Source organism: Enhydra lutris, unplaced genomic scaffold, assembly GCF_002288905.1.
Source record: "Enhydra lutris kenyoni isolate GAN:26980312 unplaced genomic scaffold, ASM228890v2 scaffoldscaffold3, whole genome shotgun sequence".
NCBI lineage: Eukaryota > Metazoa > Chordata > Mammalia > Carnivora > Mustelidae > Enhydra > Enhydra lutris.
This window is the reverse complement of record NW_019154087.1, coordinates 38,465,845-38,482,969: the sequence shown is the minus strand read 5'-3', so window position 1 is coordinate 38,482,969 and position 17,125 is coordinate 38,465,845. Positions and strand designations below refer to the sequence as shown.

General features: G+C 34.6%; 1 protein-coding gene across 4 annotated transcripts in view; it reads left to right on the top strand.

Annotated features, from left to right (window-relative positions):
• Positions 1-17,125, top strand: part of LOC111153705 (coiled-coil serine rich protein 1) — a 1,387,597-nt gene that overhangs the window by 242,544 nt on the left and 1,127,928 nt on the right. For all 4 annotated transcript variants that reach the window (XM_022512866.1, XM_022512892.1, XM_022512883.1 and 1 more), the window contains exon 4: positions 571-664. In XM_022512866.1, coding sequence (XP_022368574.1) covers positions 571-664 — 94 coding nt within the window. The remainder of the gene's footprint in view (positions 1-570; positions 665-17,125) is intronic.

Here is a 17,125-nt window from a genome sequence, read left to right as displayed (position 1 = left end):
ATTCCTACCTCTGCACATCACTGTTTCCCCTCAGGACTTCTCAGTATACTCTTCTGGTTTATTTTGTTATATGCCCTCTTAAAGAAAGGGAAGGTGAGGGGAGGGGAGGAGAAGGAAAAAAACATAATCTAGCTCTGATGTTTATGGCATTATGAAAGTCAATTAATTTTTAATCTGATTGTTGTTTATTTCTTCTGTTCATCTTTCCTAATCTTAAGCAAATGATTGGGAAATGGTAACTGGATCTTTGCTTCCAAGTATGGTCTAAATTAATATCTCACGGTTGGCACTGTACACAGAATTTGTTTGAGAATTCATTAAATGTGTCAGAAGAATGTCCAGATTTTAAAGATAAATATAAAAAAATAAAGCTTCAGTTTACAGACGTCTCTACATTTGAAAAAAACCTTTAAATCTTTAGCAGTTTTAGTGGAAGTTAAGATTTTTTATAATAATTTTTGGAATATTTTATTGGGCAGATAATGTTAAAGTTCATGGCATCTGTATGTGGATATTGCCTCAATTTCTCAGCAGTTTGGTCTCTAACTATTGATTGTGCTTTTTCTTTAGGATGTTTTGAATAATTTGGGATCTTGTGAACTGGATGAAGATGACCTAATGCTTGATCTAGAATTTTTAGAGGAACAGAATCTTCATCCTTCAGGTAAGTGTTAAGTAAATACATGAGCGCATGCAACTCTGATCTTAATCATTTATCAATTCATTGATAAACTTTATATTGTTTAGGATGCGCTCAGTCTTTTCCATTTCCAGTTTGCATATCATATGTGCAAGGCACATGCTAGGTACCATTGACACATGATTCTGATGATCTTACAATCTATTATGGAAATACAAATCCAGTGGAAGACCATTATAAAATAGGAAAAAAATACCTTTAAAGGCATTTCAAAGAAAGAAATTGCAACTTAATACATAATGGAAAATTTAATATTTCTCTTTTTGAGAGAAGAAAACTGTTATGATCCCATTATTTATTTATTTTATATAACCAAATGGAGGTTTTGTAGATCAAGGTTTACTCTTCAGAATCTTAACTGCTTCCATAATAGCTGCATAGGCTAATGCTGATGCAAAAAGGTTACAAAATAAATAACTCAATTAATTTTTAATAATTAATAACTGTCAGTAATGACCACAAACACACAGAAACACTGAGTTGTAGTGTGAGATAAATAAATTATTGTTGAAGGAATTAAGAAGGGAGCTCATTGTATTTGTAATAGTGTAAATTTATAGTAAAGTATAAATTGTTATATCTTTAAATCCCAAAATTACTCCTGTTAAAGTAGATGATAGGGATTGTTTATTCATAGTTAGATATTTGGGTACAGGACAAGCTGTTGTTTACTTTTTTGTTTTTTGCTTATAACATCTTTAACATAGTCATTTTCAAATTGAAGTAGAAATAATATTAGGGTGCATACAAGTCTCAGTTGGTTAAGTATCTGACTCTTAATTTTGGCTCTTGTCATGATCTCAGGGTCGTGGGGTCGAGCTGCACATCAGGCTCCATGCTGGGTGTGGAGCCTATTTTAGATTCTCTCTCTCCTTTTCTCTCTGCCCCTCCCTCTGCCTCTCTCTCTGTCTCTCCTCCCTCTCTCTCAAAAAAATACTAAATTGAAACTTTAAAATCTTGGCCTTCCTGCATATATTTGAGAAAATCAGCCTGCTGGATTTTATATATTATTCAATATATATTATATTATATACATATAATATATTATTAACTTCTAAGAATTAGACATAATCTCTAAGGTTATTTCCAGTTCTAATATTTTATAATGATTTTTTTGTTTATGCAGTATTTTTCTATTATAGATAATATCACATTAAGAATTGTCAAAAGAAGCCAGTGTTTATATTTTACATTTCACAATGTTTATATTTTACTACTCTGTACTATAGGCTGATATCCAAAGAAGTTACTTTAAATTTTTTTCTAGTTAAATACAAATTTAGGATAATCATTTTTTAAAACATTCTTGCTGTAGTTGATTTGACAGTCTTTTAAAAATGGAGATTTTTTTTCTCATTTTTGTACAGATACATTATACAGTTTTATCATTCATGCGTGTTTATCTTAGAAGAATTACGTATAGTGATGATTTATACACTTTCTGAGGGAATTTATCAGTATTTAACAAGACTATATATGCATTTACCTTTAGATTCAACTATCCAACTTCTGGAAATTTAATCGTAAAACACTGGAAATATACAAAATGATGCATCCAAATATCTATTCATTGCAAGATATTTATAATTACAAAATATTGGAAACCCTCAAATGTTCTTCAGCAGGACATTTGTTGAATGTACAATGGTATACTAAGCAGCTATTAAAAGAATAAGAAGATGTCTCTTTGTGCCCTGGCGTGGCTGTAAGTGTATGTTGTTGATGGAGAACTTTGCAATTTTGGGTTAGACTGGCAATACCTAAATCCAGTGATCACTAACATCACTAAAATTGTAACAGCTAGACATTTTTCCCTCTCAATGCAGTGCCTGGAGAAGTACACAGCACTGCCACTCCTGCCTACATGTACTTATATCTGTTCAGTTCTCTTGATTAAATTGTGATTTTACAGGAAATATTGGGATGAGGAGAGAGGGAATCCAGCAACCAAATACAGAATGTGAGGAATTTTACAGGATAATGGTCTGGTTCCTTAAGCAAATAAATGGCATGATAAAAAGGGGAGGGATATTGTAGATTAAAAGAGGCTGTGTGACATCTTTGTTGGCACACCTGAAAAACTTAAAACACTATAAAAATATATTTCTGGGTCAGTCAGAGAAATTTGAGAAATGACTAAATTATTACAGAATTATTTATTTTGTTGGGTATTGAATATTTTTGTTTTGTTTTTTAAAGAAAAGTTTAGAGAAAGGCATGTGGTTGAAACAGTATGATATGTGACATTTGCTTTACCAACAGGTATGGGAGAGGGAATAGATGAAACAAAATTGGAAAGTTGTTGAAAATGTTCAAAGCTGAGCAGTAGGTGTTTGGGGTGAGAAGTTTGTGCATTAATTGTAAAATTTTCTTGTTTTCAGATTTTTAAAGATTTTCACAATAAAAAAAATAAAACCAGGTATTAATTTAAAAGAATTAACAGATAATGTAGCAATCTCAGTTATGTTTGGTAGGCACTCATGATGAAGAGCAAAGGGTGACTTAAAAATATAAAGACTTCAGTTCAATTTATTTGGGAGCAAAGAGAGGCATTTTTAAACTTTATTTTCATTTTTTATAAAGTAATGGGTGCTATGTACTTCATTAGTTTATTGTAAGGAAAAAGATGATATGATATACTAAAAACTGTACATCTCCCAAGTCTATTTCAGGGTGTAGGTATCTTGGTTGAAGCCGAAACTGGAATACCTCTTGAATCAACTGAGTTAACTAAATTTTTCTTTAGGTAAATGACCTCCCTTTGCCTACCTGAAGTACAATTCTGATATATGAAATATTCCTTAGAGTGACTTGGGTTTGTTTAATGTTACTTAAGAAAATGTGTTTTGAAAACCTGTTTCACAGTGGATGGCACATTATGGGCTTTGAAAAAAGCCACAACTATCTGTTTATGAATGTTAGCTCAGAAAGAAGAATTTATCGGACACCTGGGTGGCTCAGTGGGGTAAAGCCTCTGCCTTCAGCTCAGGTCATGATCCCAGGGTCCTGGGATTGAGCCCCAAATTGGGCTCTCTGCTTAGCAGGGAGCCTGCTTCCTCCCCTCTCTCTCTCTCTGCCTGCCTCTCTGCCTACTTGTGATCTCTCTCTCTCTCTCTCTGTCAAATAAATAAATAAAAATCTTAAAAAAAATTTCTGATTGAATAGGTTTTATGCAATTTATATTTTTATTAAGCAACATAATTAAAGGTCTTCTCAAAATATAAGAAGCTCATTATTGATAATTGATATTGATAAAAAGCTCATTAATGCTAACCATTTTTAAATGATAGTTTAAATAAAAGTTATTTTTAAAAGTCTGAAAAGTGAAATAATGATACCATTAAATTCTATTACTTATATTACTAAAAATCAGTGGGGGGTTTAAAAACGTTTTTTTAGGGTAAAACATTTTCAGTTTTTGGTTCTAGAGTCTTATTAGGGCAAAGATTTATAGCAATTTACAGAAAGGCTTAATATAATGGCCAAGGTGATTTTTATAAAAAGATAACTTCTTTCAACATGTGTACATTGGACATTGCTCATATTGAGTGATTTAACATACAAAAGACATTCTAAAGGAAATAGAATAAATAGTGTAGATAGTTAATATTGATATAATATGAATCATTGTTAGTTGATGTGCTACTTGCAGTTAAGGGATACGAGCTAAAATATATCAACTGGGGAATTAAAATATCCATATAGCACAAACAAAGCAGAAAAAATAGAATTTGAGTTGTGTGGCTCAAGGTCTTTGTCATAGAAATGCCCACATACTTGCACAATTAAATGTGTATCTAGGTGTTTCATCATGTTGTTGAAAATTACACACTTATGACTATACCTACCTTGGTAAAGATGACTATTCATTATTGTGGTCACAATAATTGTGGATATCTTTTAATATGCTTTTTCCCCATTCTTTGCTATCTGTATTTTCATCTAAAAGTGAATTGTAAGTTTACAGATAAATTTTAAAGTTTGTTTTTGACCAGTGCTGTAGACAATTTGAGTAAAGTTCCACAAATCCTTTTAATATATAAATGTTTCTATGGAGTCCTAAATTACCACACTCCTTTTCTTTTTTTTTTTTTTTTAAAGATTTTATTTATTTATTTGACAGAGAGAGAGATCACAAGTAGGCAGAGAGGCAGGCAGAGAGAGAGGGGGAAGCAGGCTCCCTGCTGAGCAGAGAACCCGATGTGGGGCTCGATCCCAGGACCCTGAGATCATGACCTGGGCTGAAGGCAGAGGCTTAACCCACTGAGCCACCCAAGCGCCCCACCATACTCCTTTTCTAAAGGGAGAGGTAGTACAAATAATAGTACAGATGAGTATCTGTTTTACAGTGCAGTAAGTGAATATTATTATTATTATTATTATTGAAAGTAAGAAAGGACAATTTCAATGAGGGAAAGGTTTATGAATTCAAAGTAAGTTCTCAAAAAGTTCTGCCTTAGGGAGAAAAAAAATAAAAACAACTATTCTGAATAATTTACTTTTATCTTGGCGTTACCTAATTTTATCTTTGTAAATTCTAATATAAAAGTGAAGCTTTTAGATTAAAAATCCTATGGATAAGCGCTCAAGGCATCTTTAATCATGTTTTTCTTGAATAAATGCTCAAATTACTTTTCTGGATAATATTTTTAATAAATAATTAATATGCATCATGTTTCAAATACAGAATTATCAATTTGTTTAATGCTAGACATTCATTTCTTCTGTAGTAAAATATTATATTTATTGCTTCTTTACTTAGTAAGTCATTTATAATGTATACATGATCAAACACAGTTTTGATTAAAAAAAAAGAGATGGCTATTTTTTATACCTTGATAAATTAAAAATATACATTTGTGACTCTTCTCACTTTTTATATTTCTCTTCACTCTCTTATTCATTGGTATGGTGTTGTTTTTGCCACAAATTGAATCACTCAAGATTTTAGTAGTGATGTTAGTTAGATATACCTCAGTAGTATTTTTTGGGGGAAAAAAAGTATAAACAAAAGTTACTAGCATTTAATATCTCAAAGACTCAAAGAAATGACCTTAAAATTTTCCTTACAGGGGCACCTGGGTAACTAAGTCAGTTAAATGTCTACCTTCAGCTCAGTTCATGATCCCTAAGTTCTGGGATCGAGCCCCGTATCAGGCTTCCTGCTCAGTGGGGAGTCTGCTTCTCCTTCTCCCTTTGCTCATGCTCCCCCCACTTGTGCTCTCTCTCTCTCTCTCTCAAATAAATAAATAAAGATCCTAAACAAATTTCCTTACAGTGAAATATGTATTATGAACTGTACATTCTGTGAAACAAAAAATACCAGCAGTATTATTTTTCCTTATTTTTCTTTATGTGGTTTTACATGTTTGTGTGGAGGATTTTTCTTTCTATTCATTTAAGCATCTTGCAAAGTAAAAATCACTCAAGGAAAATAGAATAATGGTAAAAAAGATAGAAAAAATAAGATGATACTACAGGTGAGGTTGGCACACAAAACATACACTAGTATCACCATAGTGAGCAGGAAGTGTTACTTGGAGTGCTTTCCTAACATATGTGAAGAAGGAAACTCAACCAGTTGCGTGATTAAAAATATATGCCATCAATCATTCAGTCAACCAGTCAGTGCATTTTATTAAATAAAGAATTTTTTTACTAAGAACTGAAAGTTATTTTGCTCACATGTCTTTATAAAGTATAAATGATTGATATCAAGAACAATTTCTTCAGCAACTCCTTTTAGTACAAGCTGCTGGCATCTTGCTACCAATTCAGTAGAAGCAGTCCTAAATGTTGACATAACAGTGTAGCAAAACCTAGGAATTTTATGAGGATCTTGCTTTGTCCAAAAATAAAATTCAGTTCCTTGTACATATTAGCATTCTTTGGGTAATTTTAACATTGGAAATAGTTGAAGTAGATGTTGTCAATCATTTTCCTCATCTTACTTTAAGGTAATTGTCATAAAACCCAATAGAATATCTAATGTTAAGTAATGTTACTGCTTGATGAGTGCACGAAAATGAACTGTTGGCAAAATGTTATCCTTATGTGACTAAATAAGGTAACATTTCTACAAATAGTTGTTACCATAATGCCAGTTAAATATTGGACAGTGCATAGTGTTTGATAAAGAAGTAAGAATAAGAATTTGAGTTTTGCTTTTGGAACATTTCATGTTTAGCTATTCTTTTCCATGGTAAACTAGAACAAGGTCATATTTCTATTTAGACTTTAGACTGTTTATAGTATTATCTTCAAAAAATGATGCGAAACATGCACCTGACTAATTTGACAGTGAAGCATCGTAATTAAAGTTAAAACACATTTTGGTGTTACCTGTTTGGAACGTACTCATTAAAATGCCATTTTCCCAGTTCTTTTCTTGACTACTAGAAGTTGGTGGTGCATCAGTTTTAGCAAATAGTAGCTGGATATCCAAGTTGATGGAAAGGAAAACTAAATGCCTATAATGAGCTATGCTTTTTTCCTAAGCTGTCTAAAGTTAATGCTCACAATAACCCTCTGAGAGGAAATTGCATCTTAAAGATCCATTCTAATTAAAGAAATGACAAATTAGGGGCGCCTGGGTGGCTCAGTGGGTTAAGCCGCTGCCTTCGGCTCAGGTCGTGATCTCGGAGTCCTGGGATCGAGCCCCGCATCGGGCTCTCTGCTCTCTAGGGGAGCCTGCTTCCTCCTCTCTCTCTCTGCCTGCCTCTCTGCCTGCTTGTGATCTCTCTGTCAAATAAATAAATAAAATCTTTAAAAAAAAAAAAAAAAAAAAAAAGAAATGACAAATTAATATCAAAGTGAATAGGCACTTTGGAGACAGACATATCCAAGTTAGCATTCCAGCTGTACCACAGTGACCTTGTGCAAATGACCAGATTTTTTTAAGCAATTTTTTTTCAAAGATTTTGTTTATTTATTTGACAGAGAGAAAGATCACAAGTAGGCACAGAGGCAGGCAGAGAGAGAGGCAGGGAGCAGGCTCCCTGCTGAGCAGAGAGCCCGACGCGGGGCTCAATCCCAGGACCCTGGGATCATGACCTGAGCCGAAGGCAGAGGCTTAACCCACTGAGCCACTCAGGCGCCCCTAAGCAATTCTTTTAATTTGTAAAATGACAATAAAACTATCTCAAATATCATCCTGAGTAGGAGATATATTTATATGCAAAGTGCCTTTCATAGTTGCCTAGAATAAAATAGGAGCCCAGTAGAAGTTAGTTATTCCTCTTGACATCTTAAATTCCTCATCATAGAGTTTTCCCAATCATTGGTATTTTTTTATAGTCCTTAATTTCTTAATGCTTCATCATGATTATCTATTGTTTTAACATATACTTTGTCATTTTTATTTTTATAGTCTAAATTCTGTGTATCATTTTAAATGGTGTTTTGTTAGGGACGCCTGGGTGGCTCCGTCGGTTAAGAGTTTGACTCTTAATCTCACCCAGGTCATGATCTCAGGGTCCTGACATGAAGCCCTGCTTCAGGCTCCACACTTAGCAGGGAGTCTGCTGGAAACAGTCTCTTTCCTTTCTCTCTCCCTCTGCTCCTCCCCCACTGCTCATGCATATGCTCCCTCTCTCTCTTTCTAAAATAAATAAATCTTTAAAAAATAAGTGATGTTTTCTTAGTACTAATTATTCAAAAATTAATTAAGGCACTTTGCTTATAACAGGTGGTACATTTCCTGGTGTTAAAACCAATACATTTAAATGCATGGAAACATTTTATTCCCAGAAAGTAGTCCTGTGTCTAAAATACCACAATATATTTCAAATAGTAATTCTAAGAGAAATAATAAATTTCTTGTGTTAAATATTTTAAAACTTACTAACCCAAATCTGTAATGTTCAGAGAGAAAACCAGGTTGTTACTTTGTATTAAAATTGGTCTTTGTTATTTGCAAATAAGTTACTCAGTTGAAAATATATTTTCTTTATTTATCACTGCTTGATAAAAACAATGCAATGTCATTTAGATGACTGGGTGAAGAAATTTTATTTTGTTTTTTGCTGGTTATTTTGGACGTTATATATAAAAACACCTAGGGCAGTATCTCTTGGTACATGTCCAGATGCAAATGGAGAAGTAATGGCCCAATGATATCAATTAGGAATTAATTAGGTAGTTGCTAAATTATTTTGAGTTTGATGAACAAGCAATATAAAATTCTGCAGTGAGTTGGGAACAACTCCTGTGCCTATTAATTAAGGAGGTAATTTTTGTTATTAATTTTTAATGGATACTAGCACAGCAGAGCTGAGATGAAACCCTAGTGGCTTTGTTAATATGAATGGTAATGTACAAATTGCAACAACATTCACACAGGGAAAATTATAAAAATTAACTATAAGTTTTTACAAGCTTTGATATGTCTGGGTCAGAAAATATGTGTAAGCTATCTTCAGTGTCATTTTATAAAGCTGAGAAATAAGTGACACTTAATTTTGGAAGTATAACATAGTAGCTACAAATCTGAACTCTGAAGTTAGGCAAATCTCAGCTACCAACCAGGCTGTATAAACTTGAACAAATTATTTAATCTCCGTTTTGCTTTTTTCATCTTAAAATGGGGCAATAAAAGTATCTACCTCATAAGTTTGTTGTGAGGAATAGTAAATTAAAGTGTAGTAGAATGTCTGTATCACATCTGGCATATAATATTTTTTAATAACTATAGCTAATACTTTTTTTTACAGTATGCTTGATAGAATAAGATATTCCTGAGGATTAATAGAAATCCAGTCTTGCTGATTTTGGTTATTTTTTTTCCAGGATCTATTAGTAGAAGATCTCAACCATATTTTCAAGTAAAGTATTTCTCAAATTTTAAGTGCAGGATGCCACAACACATGCAATTGATTTTGTGATTATCGTGTATTTCCAAACTTACACAATCATATTAAATAAAAGAATAATAAATAATATTTACTGAGTTTGTGTACCAGTTCAATGAGGTAAATAATTCTTTCACATTGAAGAAAATTGAAGCTTTGAATAATAAAATACTAAAAGCAAGTAGATGTCTCATCTGGGCCCAAAGTTTGTCTAACTCTGAAGGCTCTGTGTTAATAATCTTTTAAAAAGATTTTATTTATTTATTTGAGAGAGAGCACAGGTGAGAAAGAGCACAAGCAGAGGGAGTGGCAGAGAGAGAGACAGAGGCAGGCTCTTGGCTGAGCAGGGAGCCTGATGTGGGGCTCAATTCCAGAACCCTGGGATCATTACCTGAGCTGAAGGCAGACGCTTAACTGATTGAGCCACCCATGTGACCCTGTGTTAATAACTTTGACTAATAAAATTAATTCATACACAGTTTTAAAAACACAAGTACACAGAAACTTTTGTTTAAAACTGGCTCTCTTTTTTTTAGTATTCCCCCAAAATATTTAATTTGATTTGACATTTTTTCATTTCTTTCCCATTGTAGTTGACCACTACTTTTTGAAAATAAAAAAAAAAATTGAGATGTAGTTCACATACCATTTAAGTTACGCAGTTCACTGGTTTTTAATATATTTGCAGCATTGTGCCTCTATCATCACAATGTAGGGTTAGAACATTTCGATACGCTGAAAAGGAGTTGTACCCATTAGCAGTGACTCATCAGTCCACACACTTCTGACCCCAGGTAATCACTAAGCCACTTTCTGTCTGTGAAGATTCGTCTCTTCTGGACATTTTATATCCACAGAATCATACAATATTGGTCTTCTGTGATGGGTTTCCTTTGCTGAGCATAATGTTTTTCAAGGCTTATTCATGATGTAGCATGTGTGTGTGTGTGTGTGTGTGTGTGTGTGTGTGTGTATCAGTACTTCATTCCTTCTTTATGATCTTATCAGTATTTCATCTTATGGATCTATCACACTCTTTCTGCAATGTAAATATTAAATATTTAATATGTAAATTTTGAACAATGCACTGCTACCTAAGCAATGGGCCAAATAAATGAAAAATCAAAATATGTCTCAAAACAACAATAAAAAGAGAAAACTCAATATTCTTAAACCTACAGAATGCAACAAAAGTAGATGTTAGGGTGAAATTTATGCTATAAGTATTTATATTAAAAAGAAAAGTTAAATAGTATGACACCACTGGGACTAGAAAAAGAAGAAATTTATCTGAAATTTAGTAGAGGAAGAAAATAACGAAGAAAAATCAAAAATAAATAAATATAGAGACCAGAATAAACAATAACATTGAAAGTAATGACCAAGTTTTTCCAAAAATAAATAAATAAATAATAAATAAATAAACAAAATTGGCAATGGTTTAACTACATTAACTAAGAAAAAACTAGATGGCTCAAAAACCAAAATGAGAAATGGAAGAGAAAACAGTACAACAGGTACCATAGAAATACATAGTATGATACCAGATCACTATGAACAGTTATATAATAAATTAGATAACATAGAAACATACCAGATAATTCCTAAAAATGTACAAGTCACTAAGATTCAATCATGACTCTTGAGTCCAAGAGAGAGGAAATCTTCTTAGACCAATAACAAGAATGCAAGTTGAATTAGAAATTAAAAATCTCCAGCTCGGGGTGCCTGGGTGGCTCAGTGTGTTAAGCCTCTACCTTTGGCTCAGGTCATGATCTCAGGGTCCTGGGATCCAGCCCCACATTGGGCTCTCTGCTCAGCAGGGAGCCTGCTTCCCTTCCTCTCTCTCTGCCTGCCTCTCTGCCTACTTGTGATTTCTCTCTCTGTCTAATAAATAAATAACATCTTCAAAAAAAAAAAAAAAAAAAATCTCCCGGCTCAGAAAAGCCCATGACTGTATGGTTTCATTGATGAATTCTACCAAACATTTTAAAAAATAATTAATGACAGTCTTTTATTAAAACCGTTCAAATAATGTAATAGAGGGAGGGAACATATTCAAAATCATTCTATGAGGCTATTATTACCCTGATACCAAAGCAAAAGAATATAAGAACAAAAAAGTCTAGTTTGTCCAATAAAGTATTGCCAGTCTGGCTTTCTTTTGACATCCATTTGCATGATAAAGATTTCTCCACCCTCTCACTTTCAATCTGCAAATGTCGTTAGGTCAGAAATGAATCTGTTGTAGGTAGTATATAGATGTCTTTTTTTTTCTTCTTTTTTTAATCCATTCTGACACCTCTGTCTTTTGATTTGAGCATTTAGTCCATTTACATTCAAAGTAATTATTGATAGTTAGGTGTTTATTGCCGTGTTATTACTTGTTCTGTCACTGTTTCTGAAGATTTTCTCTGTTTCTTGTCTTTGTCACTTTTGGTCTCTCCTTTCCACTCAGAGAGTCCCCTTTAATATTTCTTGCAGGGCTGGTTTGGTGGTCATGAACTCCTTTAATTTTTGTTTTTCTAGGAAACTCTTTATGTCTCCTCTTCTGAATGATAGCCTTGCTGGATAGAGTGTTCTTGACTGCCCATTTTTCCCATTCAGCATTCTGAATATATATCATGGAACTCCCTTCTGGCTTGCCAAGTTTCTGTTGAGAAATCTCTAGCTAGCCTTGTGGGTTTTTTTCTTGGAAGTTAAGGACTTCTTTTGTCTTGCTGCTTTTAAGATTTTTTTCTTTATCACTATATTTTGCAAATTTAATTATAATATGTCTTGGTGTTAGCCTGCTTTAGTTGATTTTGATGGTAGTTCTCTGTGCTACCTGGGTCTGGATGTCTGTTTCCTCCCCCAGATTAGGGGATTCTTTTAGCTCTTACTCCTCCAAATAATTTTTCTGCCCTCTTTACTCTCCCTTTTTCTTCTGGGACTCCTATAATATGAATGTTATTACATATGACGGAGTCACTGAGTTCCCTAAGTCTGTTCTCATGTTGCATAATTCTTCTTTCTCGCTTTTCTTCAGCTTTAATATTTTCCATTATTTTGTCTTATAGGCAACGAATTCATTCCTCTGCTGCTTGTAGCCTTGTGTTTGTTGCATCAAGCCTGGTTTGGTCTCATTTATTGCATTCTTCATCTTTGATTTATTCTTTTTTAACTCTTTCATTTCTGTGGTAAGGGTCTCCATGATGTCTTCTTTTCTCAAGCCTGGTGAGTATCCTTATGATTGTTGCTTTAAATTCTCCATCAGGCATGCTACTTATATCTCTCTTGCTTAGATTTCTGCTGGTGGCCTTATTTTGTTCTGTTGTTGGGCATGAATTCCTCCACCTGGGCATTTTGTCTAAGTCTTAGCCTTCTCTCTGTGTTAGAAAAGGCAGTTATGGGGGGCCTGGATGGCTCAGTCATTCAGGCGTCTGCCTTTGGCTTAGGTCATGATCCTGGGGTCCTGGGATCCAGCCCCACATTGGGCTCTTTGCTCAGCCCAGAGCCTGCTCTACCTCTCCCTTTGCCTCTCCCCTTGCTTTTGTGCTCTCTCTCTCTGTCAAATGCATAAATAAAAAATCTTAAAAAGAAAAGCCAGTTATGTTTCCTGCCCCTCAAAGTAGTGGCCTTCTGAAGAAGAGGCCATGTAATGTCCAGGGTCAGGCACTTCAGGGAGTATCTCCAGTGTGTGCTGCATGTGCTGTGCTGTTGTGTTTTGGCTGCTCTGTCCTTTGGGCTAGTTTTCTGTAGAGGCTCTCCTTGCCTGCTGTGAGCAGTGTTTGTTCTCTGGCCTGAATATGGTGAGTTTAAACTAGGTGTGCTCTGATCTGCTTGTGAAATGAGACCTGATGCCAATTCCACCAGAACTGAGGCCTGCAGAAGGCTCTGGTCAGAGACAAGGTATAGACAGAGGTTTGTGCTGGTCTTCTGGGGAAGGGGCCCATCACACTGGGACTGAGGCAAGCTTGACTGAGAAGGGCAGTGCTTTGGGAGTGGAGATAGTTGGGGCTTGGTGTAAGCAAGTCAGGCATTCACTGTTGGTGCTGCACTGCTCCCCTCAGGTGGCTCTGTGTTCATGCTGAAGGGTGTGGGTGGACAGTGGTGCTGGCCAAATCCTTTGTTCCCAGAGAGGCATCTCAGTGAATAATTTCCCACCTGTGTGCTCCAGAAATACTTCAGTGTCTGCCCCGGGTTTTCTGTCTGTCTTCCAGCCAAGCCTGCTGACCTTTAACGCTCCACACTTTTGAGTCCTGCTGGTTGCAAGAACTCATGAAATTCAGCCCTTTTTTATTTTCCAAGCCAATGGGCATAGGGGAATATTTCCCTTGTGCATTCCCCTGTGTGTTCCTCTTTCTCTCATCCTTGTCCATGGCCATGGCTCCCTCCCCTCTGCAGCACCCCACACTCTCTTCCTCCCCTGAAGCACATCTGTCTCTGCACTCCTACCTTCCTCAGTGTGGCCTCGTTTCTCCTTTTAGTTGTGGAGTTTGTTCTGTCAGTCTTCAGATTGGTTTCTTGGGTATTTAGGATGATTTCATAGTTACCTAGTTGTGTTAGTGGGACAAAATAACCCTAGGGTCCTCCTGCTGTGTACCTCCATCTTATAAAAAACAAATAAACTGGCTTTTTGTTAACTTTTCTAGTTGTTAGCACCACTTGTATAGATTTGCCTTTGACTTCATGCAAGAAACTGAAATTAACTTGTATTTATTTACCGAAGCAGCATTGTTTCAAGCATTGGTTGAGAACTTAGCTGTTCTCTTGTTTTGCTCTGCTTTTAAGCTCTAATTTGTAAACTCTTTGGATTATCGCTTTCAATCCTAACAATTCTCTGGAAATTATTACCATTTTCACTTAATAAATGAAGGAGCAGAGACCCAGAAGAGTATTGTTTTTTGATCCAAGGTTAGAGAACTAGTAAGTGGCAGAATTAGGGTTTAAATTACACTGTTGTGACTTGATGCCTACCTACACTTTTCACTCTACAAAGCTCTCAGTGATGCTTAGTTTTCAGAAAGAGAAGTTCTAACGAAGGTGTGAAATGTTTTTTTGGAATACACTGTTGGGGTAATACTGTAATAAGAATGCAGCTTTGACATTAGTTGTCATTTCACGCATGGGTTTCATCTGCTGGAGCTATTGCACTTGACATACACTCTTTAGAGGTTAAGTATCTGTTATCTGCGTAGTGACCATTAGATGGCAGTCTTGTTCTGATAGTGATGATAGCCCTGTCATGCAATTTGTATTCAGCTTTACAGTTTACAAGGGATTTCAAATACGTTATCTCATCAAATTATCACAATAACACTCTGAAATAGGTGTTAATATATCCCAAGTACGTGGAAGAAGGAAATACTCTGTACTTAAAAACTCACTGAAGTTCACGCAGCCAATATTAATCCAGATCTTAATGTTAAATGACAGGTTCTTTTCACTATCTTTCTAGACTTCGCTGCTTCTAATTTTACATACAATTTCCGTATATTCAGTTACATACTTTCCAAAGCCGCTGAAAATCTTAGTAATGTCTTAGAAGAGGAGTAAGAGTAAGAGTATTGTTTCAACCAAACATGCTGAATGTGGTGAAAAATAAGGACTACTGTCCAAAAAACAAGAGAAGAGGCAAAGAGCTTTCAAAAGTAGATAGTCGTAGAACATAACAGTGTGGGTCCATTTAATGTAGGAACACACATCTCCATGTATTTCAGTAGGTCATAATGCATGACTGTATTACAGTCTTACTACTTCACTGCATTTTTAAAAATTAACATAAGCCCTGAATAGTCAAGGAAAATGTATATTCTGCATACTCTGGTAAGATGGACAACTATATAGTTCACTTTGGAACTTTATCTACCTGAATTGTTTCTTTTTAATCTTTAAAATGTTAAGAGGAAGATTTCATCAGTTCTTCATAAACTTTTTACTATCTGGAAATATTATTTCATAAAGATTGAATATTCTAAAATTTTGAATATATTTTGTAATAATTCTAATGTAATTTTTATATTTTCCCCGTATTTCTTCCCCAAGTTCTTGCAATTGACTAACTAGATATAAAGAGAGTTGTATGAAAAGGTTTGTGAATTGTCGTCATTGAAAACGTAATAATTTATGGTCTGTTGATAGGGTATAGAGATCATGATATTACATTAACATAGACTATTCAGTTAGCAGTAACCCTTATTTTCAGGATAGACATTTCAATATTTTAATAGTTTTATTATTTAATAGTTTTATTAGTTCAGCTATTCAATAATTTAATAATTTTGTTTACTTGTTTTGATCAGTTCATTAATCTACCAATTGATTAATTCATTAATTGGATAGTTTTCAATTCCCATTTTTCAAATACCAACTTATTCAAAATACGACATCCACCTGGTGCATTTTTTCCCATATTCAGTTCACTGTGTTAAATGGGGTACTTAAATGGCAGAAGAATGGCCCTAACTAGAAGAGCATGTCAGATATTATGCAATAGAGGACACCCGGGTGGCTCAGTCAGTTAAGAGTCTGCCTTTGGCTCAGGTCATGATCTCAGAGTCCTGGGATTGAGTACTACACTGGGCTCTATGCTCAACAGGGAGTCTGCTTCTCCCTCTACCCCTCCCCCTTTGATGTGTGTGTGGGCACACACTCTCTTTCTCTGTAATAAATAAATAAAATCTTTATGTGAAAAATAGTTATTAAAAAGTAGAGCTCCTCCTGCTTCTGCTTCCCATGAATGTTCAGAGTTGTAAAGGTCTTGTTCAAGGTCATTCAGTTAGTTTGTAGTAGAAACAGGCCTGTTTTAAAAAGTTGACCGGCTGCATACACACAATTGCAATTAATTATTTTATTTCTTACTCTAATTGCCAACAGAGTAAATCATTTGTATTTGTGGATTTAAAAGTGCCTCTGGCTGTTTTGCCTTTCATACTATCCTATACTTTAGGAGGATTGCTTTGGCTACTAAGAGCTTTCAGATGGAACAGTTTTCAAAATCTAATCAACTGTAGCTGTAAAATGTTTACACATTCTGACCTAATTTAATATTAAATGACAATAATTTTAATGAAGTTATAGAATTTACTTGTAACCTGCTATTGTAGCGTTTCATACTGTTATAAACGGTCTTCGGCAGTGCAAAAGGTCACTCAGTGGTCCAAGTTCATTAGAGGATACAGTCAAAGGAAAATATTTCTTTCATTCAGCATGGTTTTCTTGTAGCAATTAGAAAATATGTGTCTCAATATAAAATTTCATGGCCTCTTACAATTATGTGGTGACATCTCCATACAATTGCTTGAATAATGCCAACAACATCAGCTGTCACTGTCAAAACGAACAAGTAATTAAGAAAGCAAATGCTGGTCTTTCTTCTGAAGAAGTAGAATATTTATGTATTTAAAATTGTTCACCAGTAAGAAAAATAACCACTGACAGGAAACATAATTTTCTACAGTGCCTGAGGCAGAAAAGAGAGAAATAATGAATATTCGCACTATTACGACAAATTAAATTGTGATTGTACACACTAAAAACAATTACAGAGTTTCTATTTGTTGGATATAAAATTTTAATAGCATCATTTTATCAG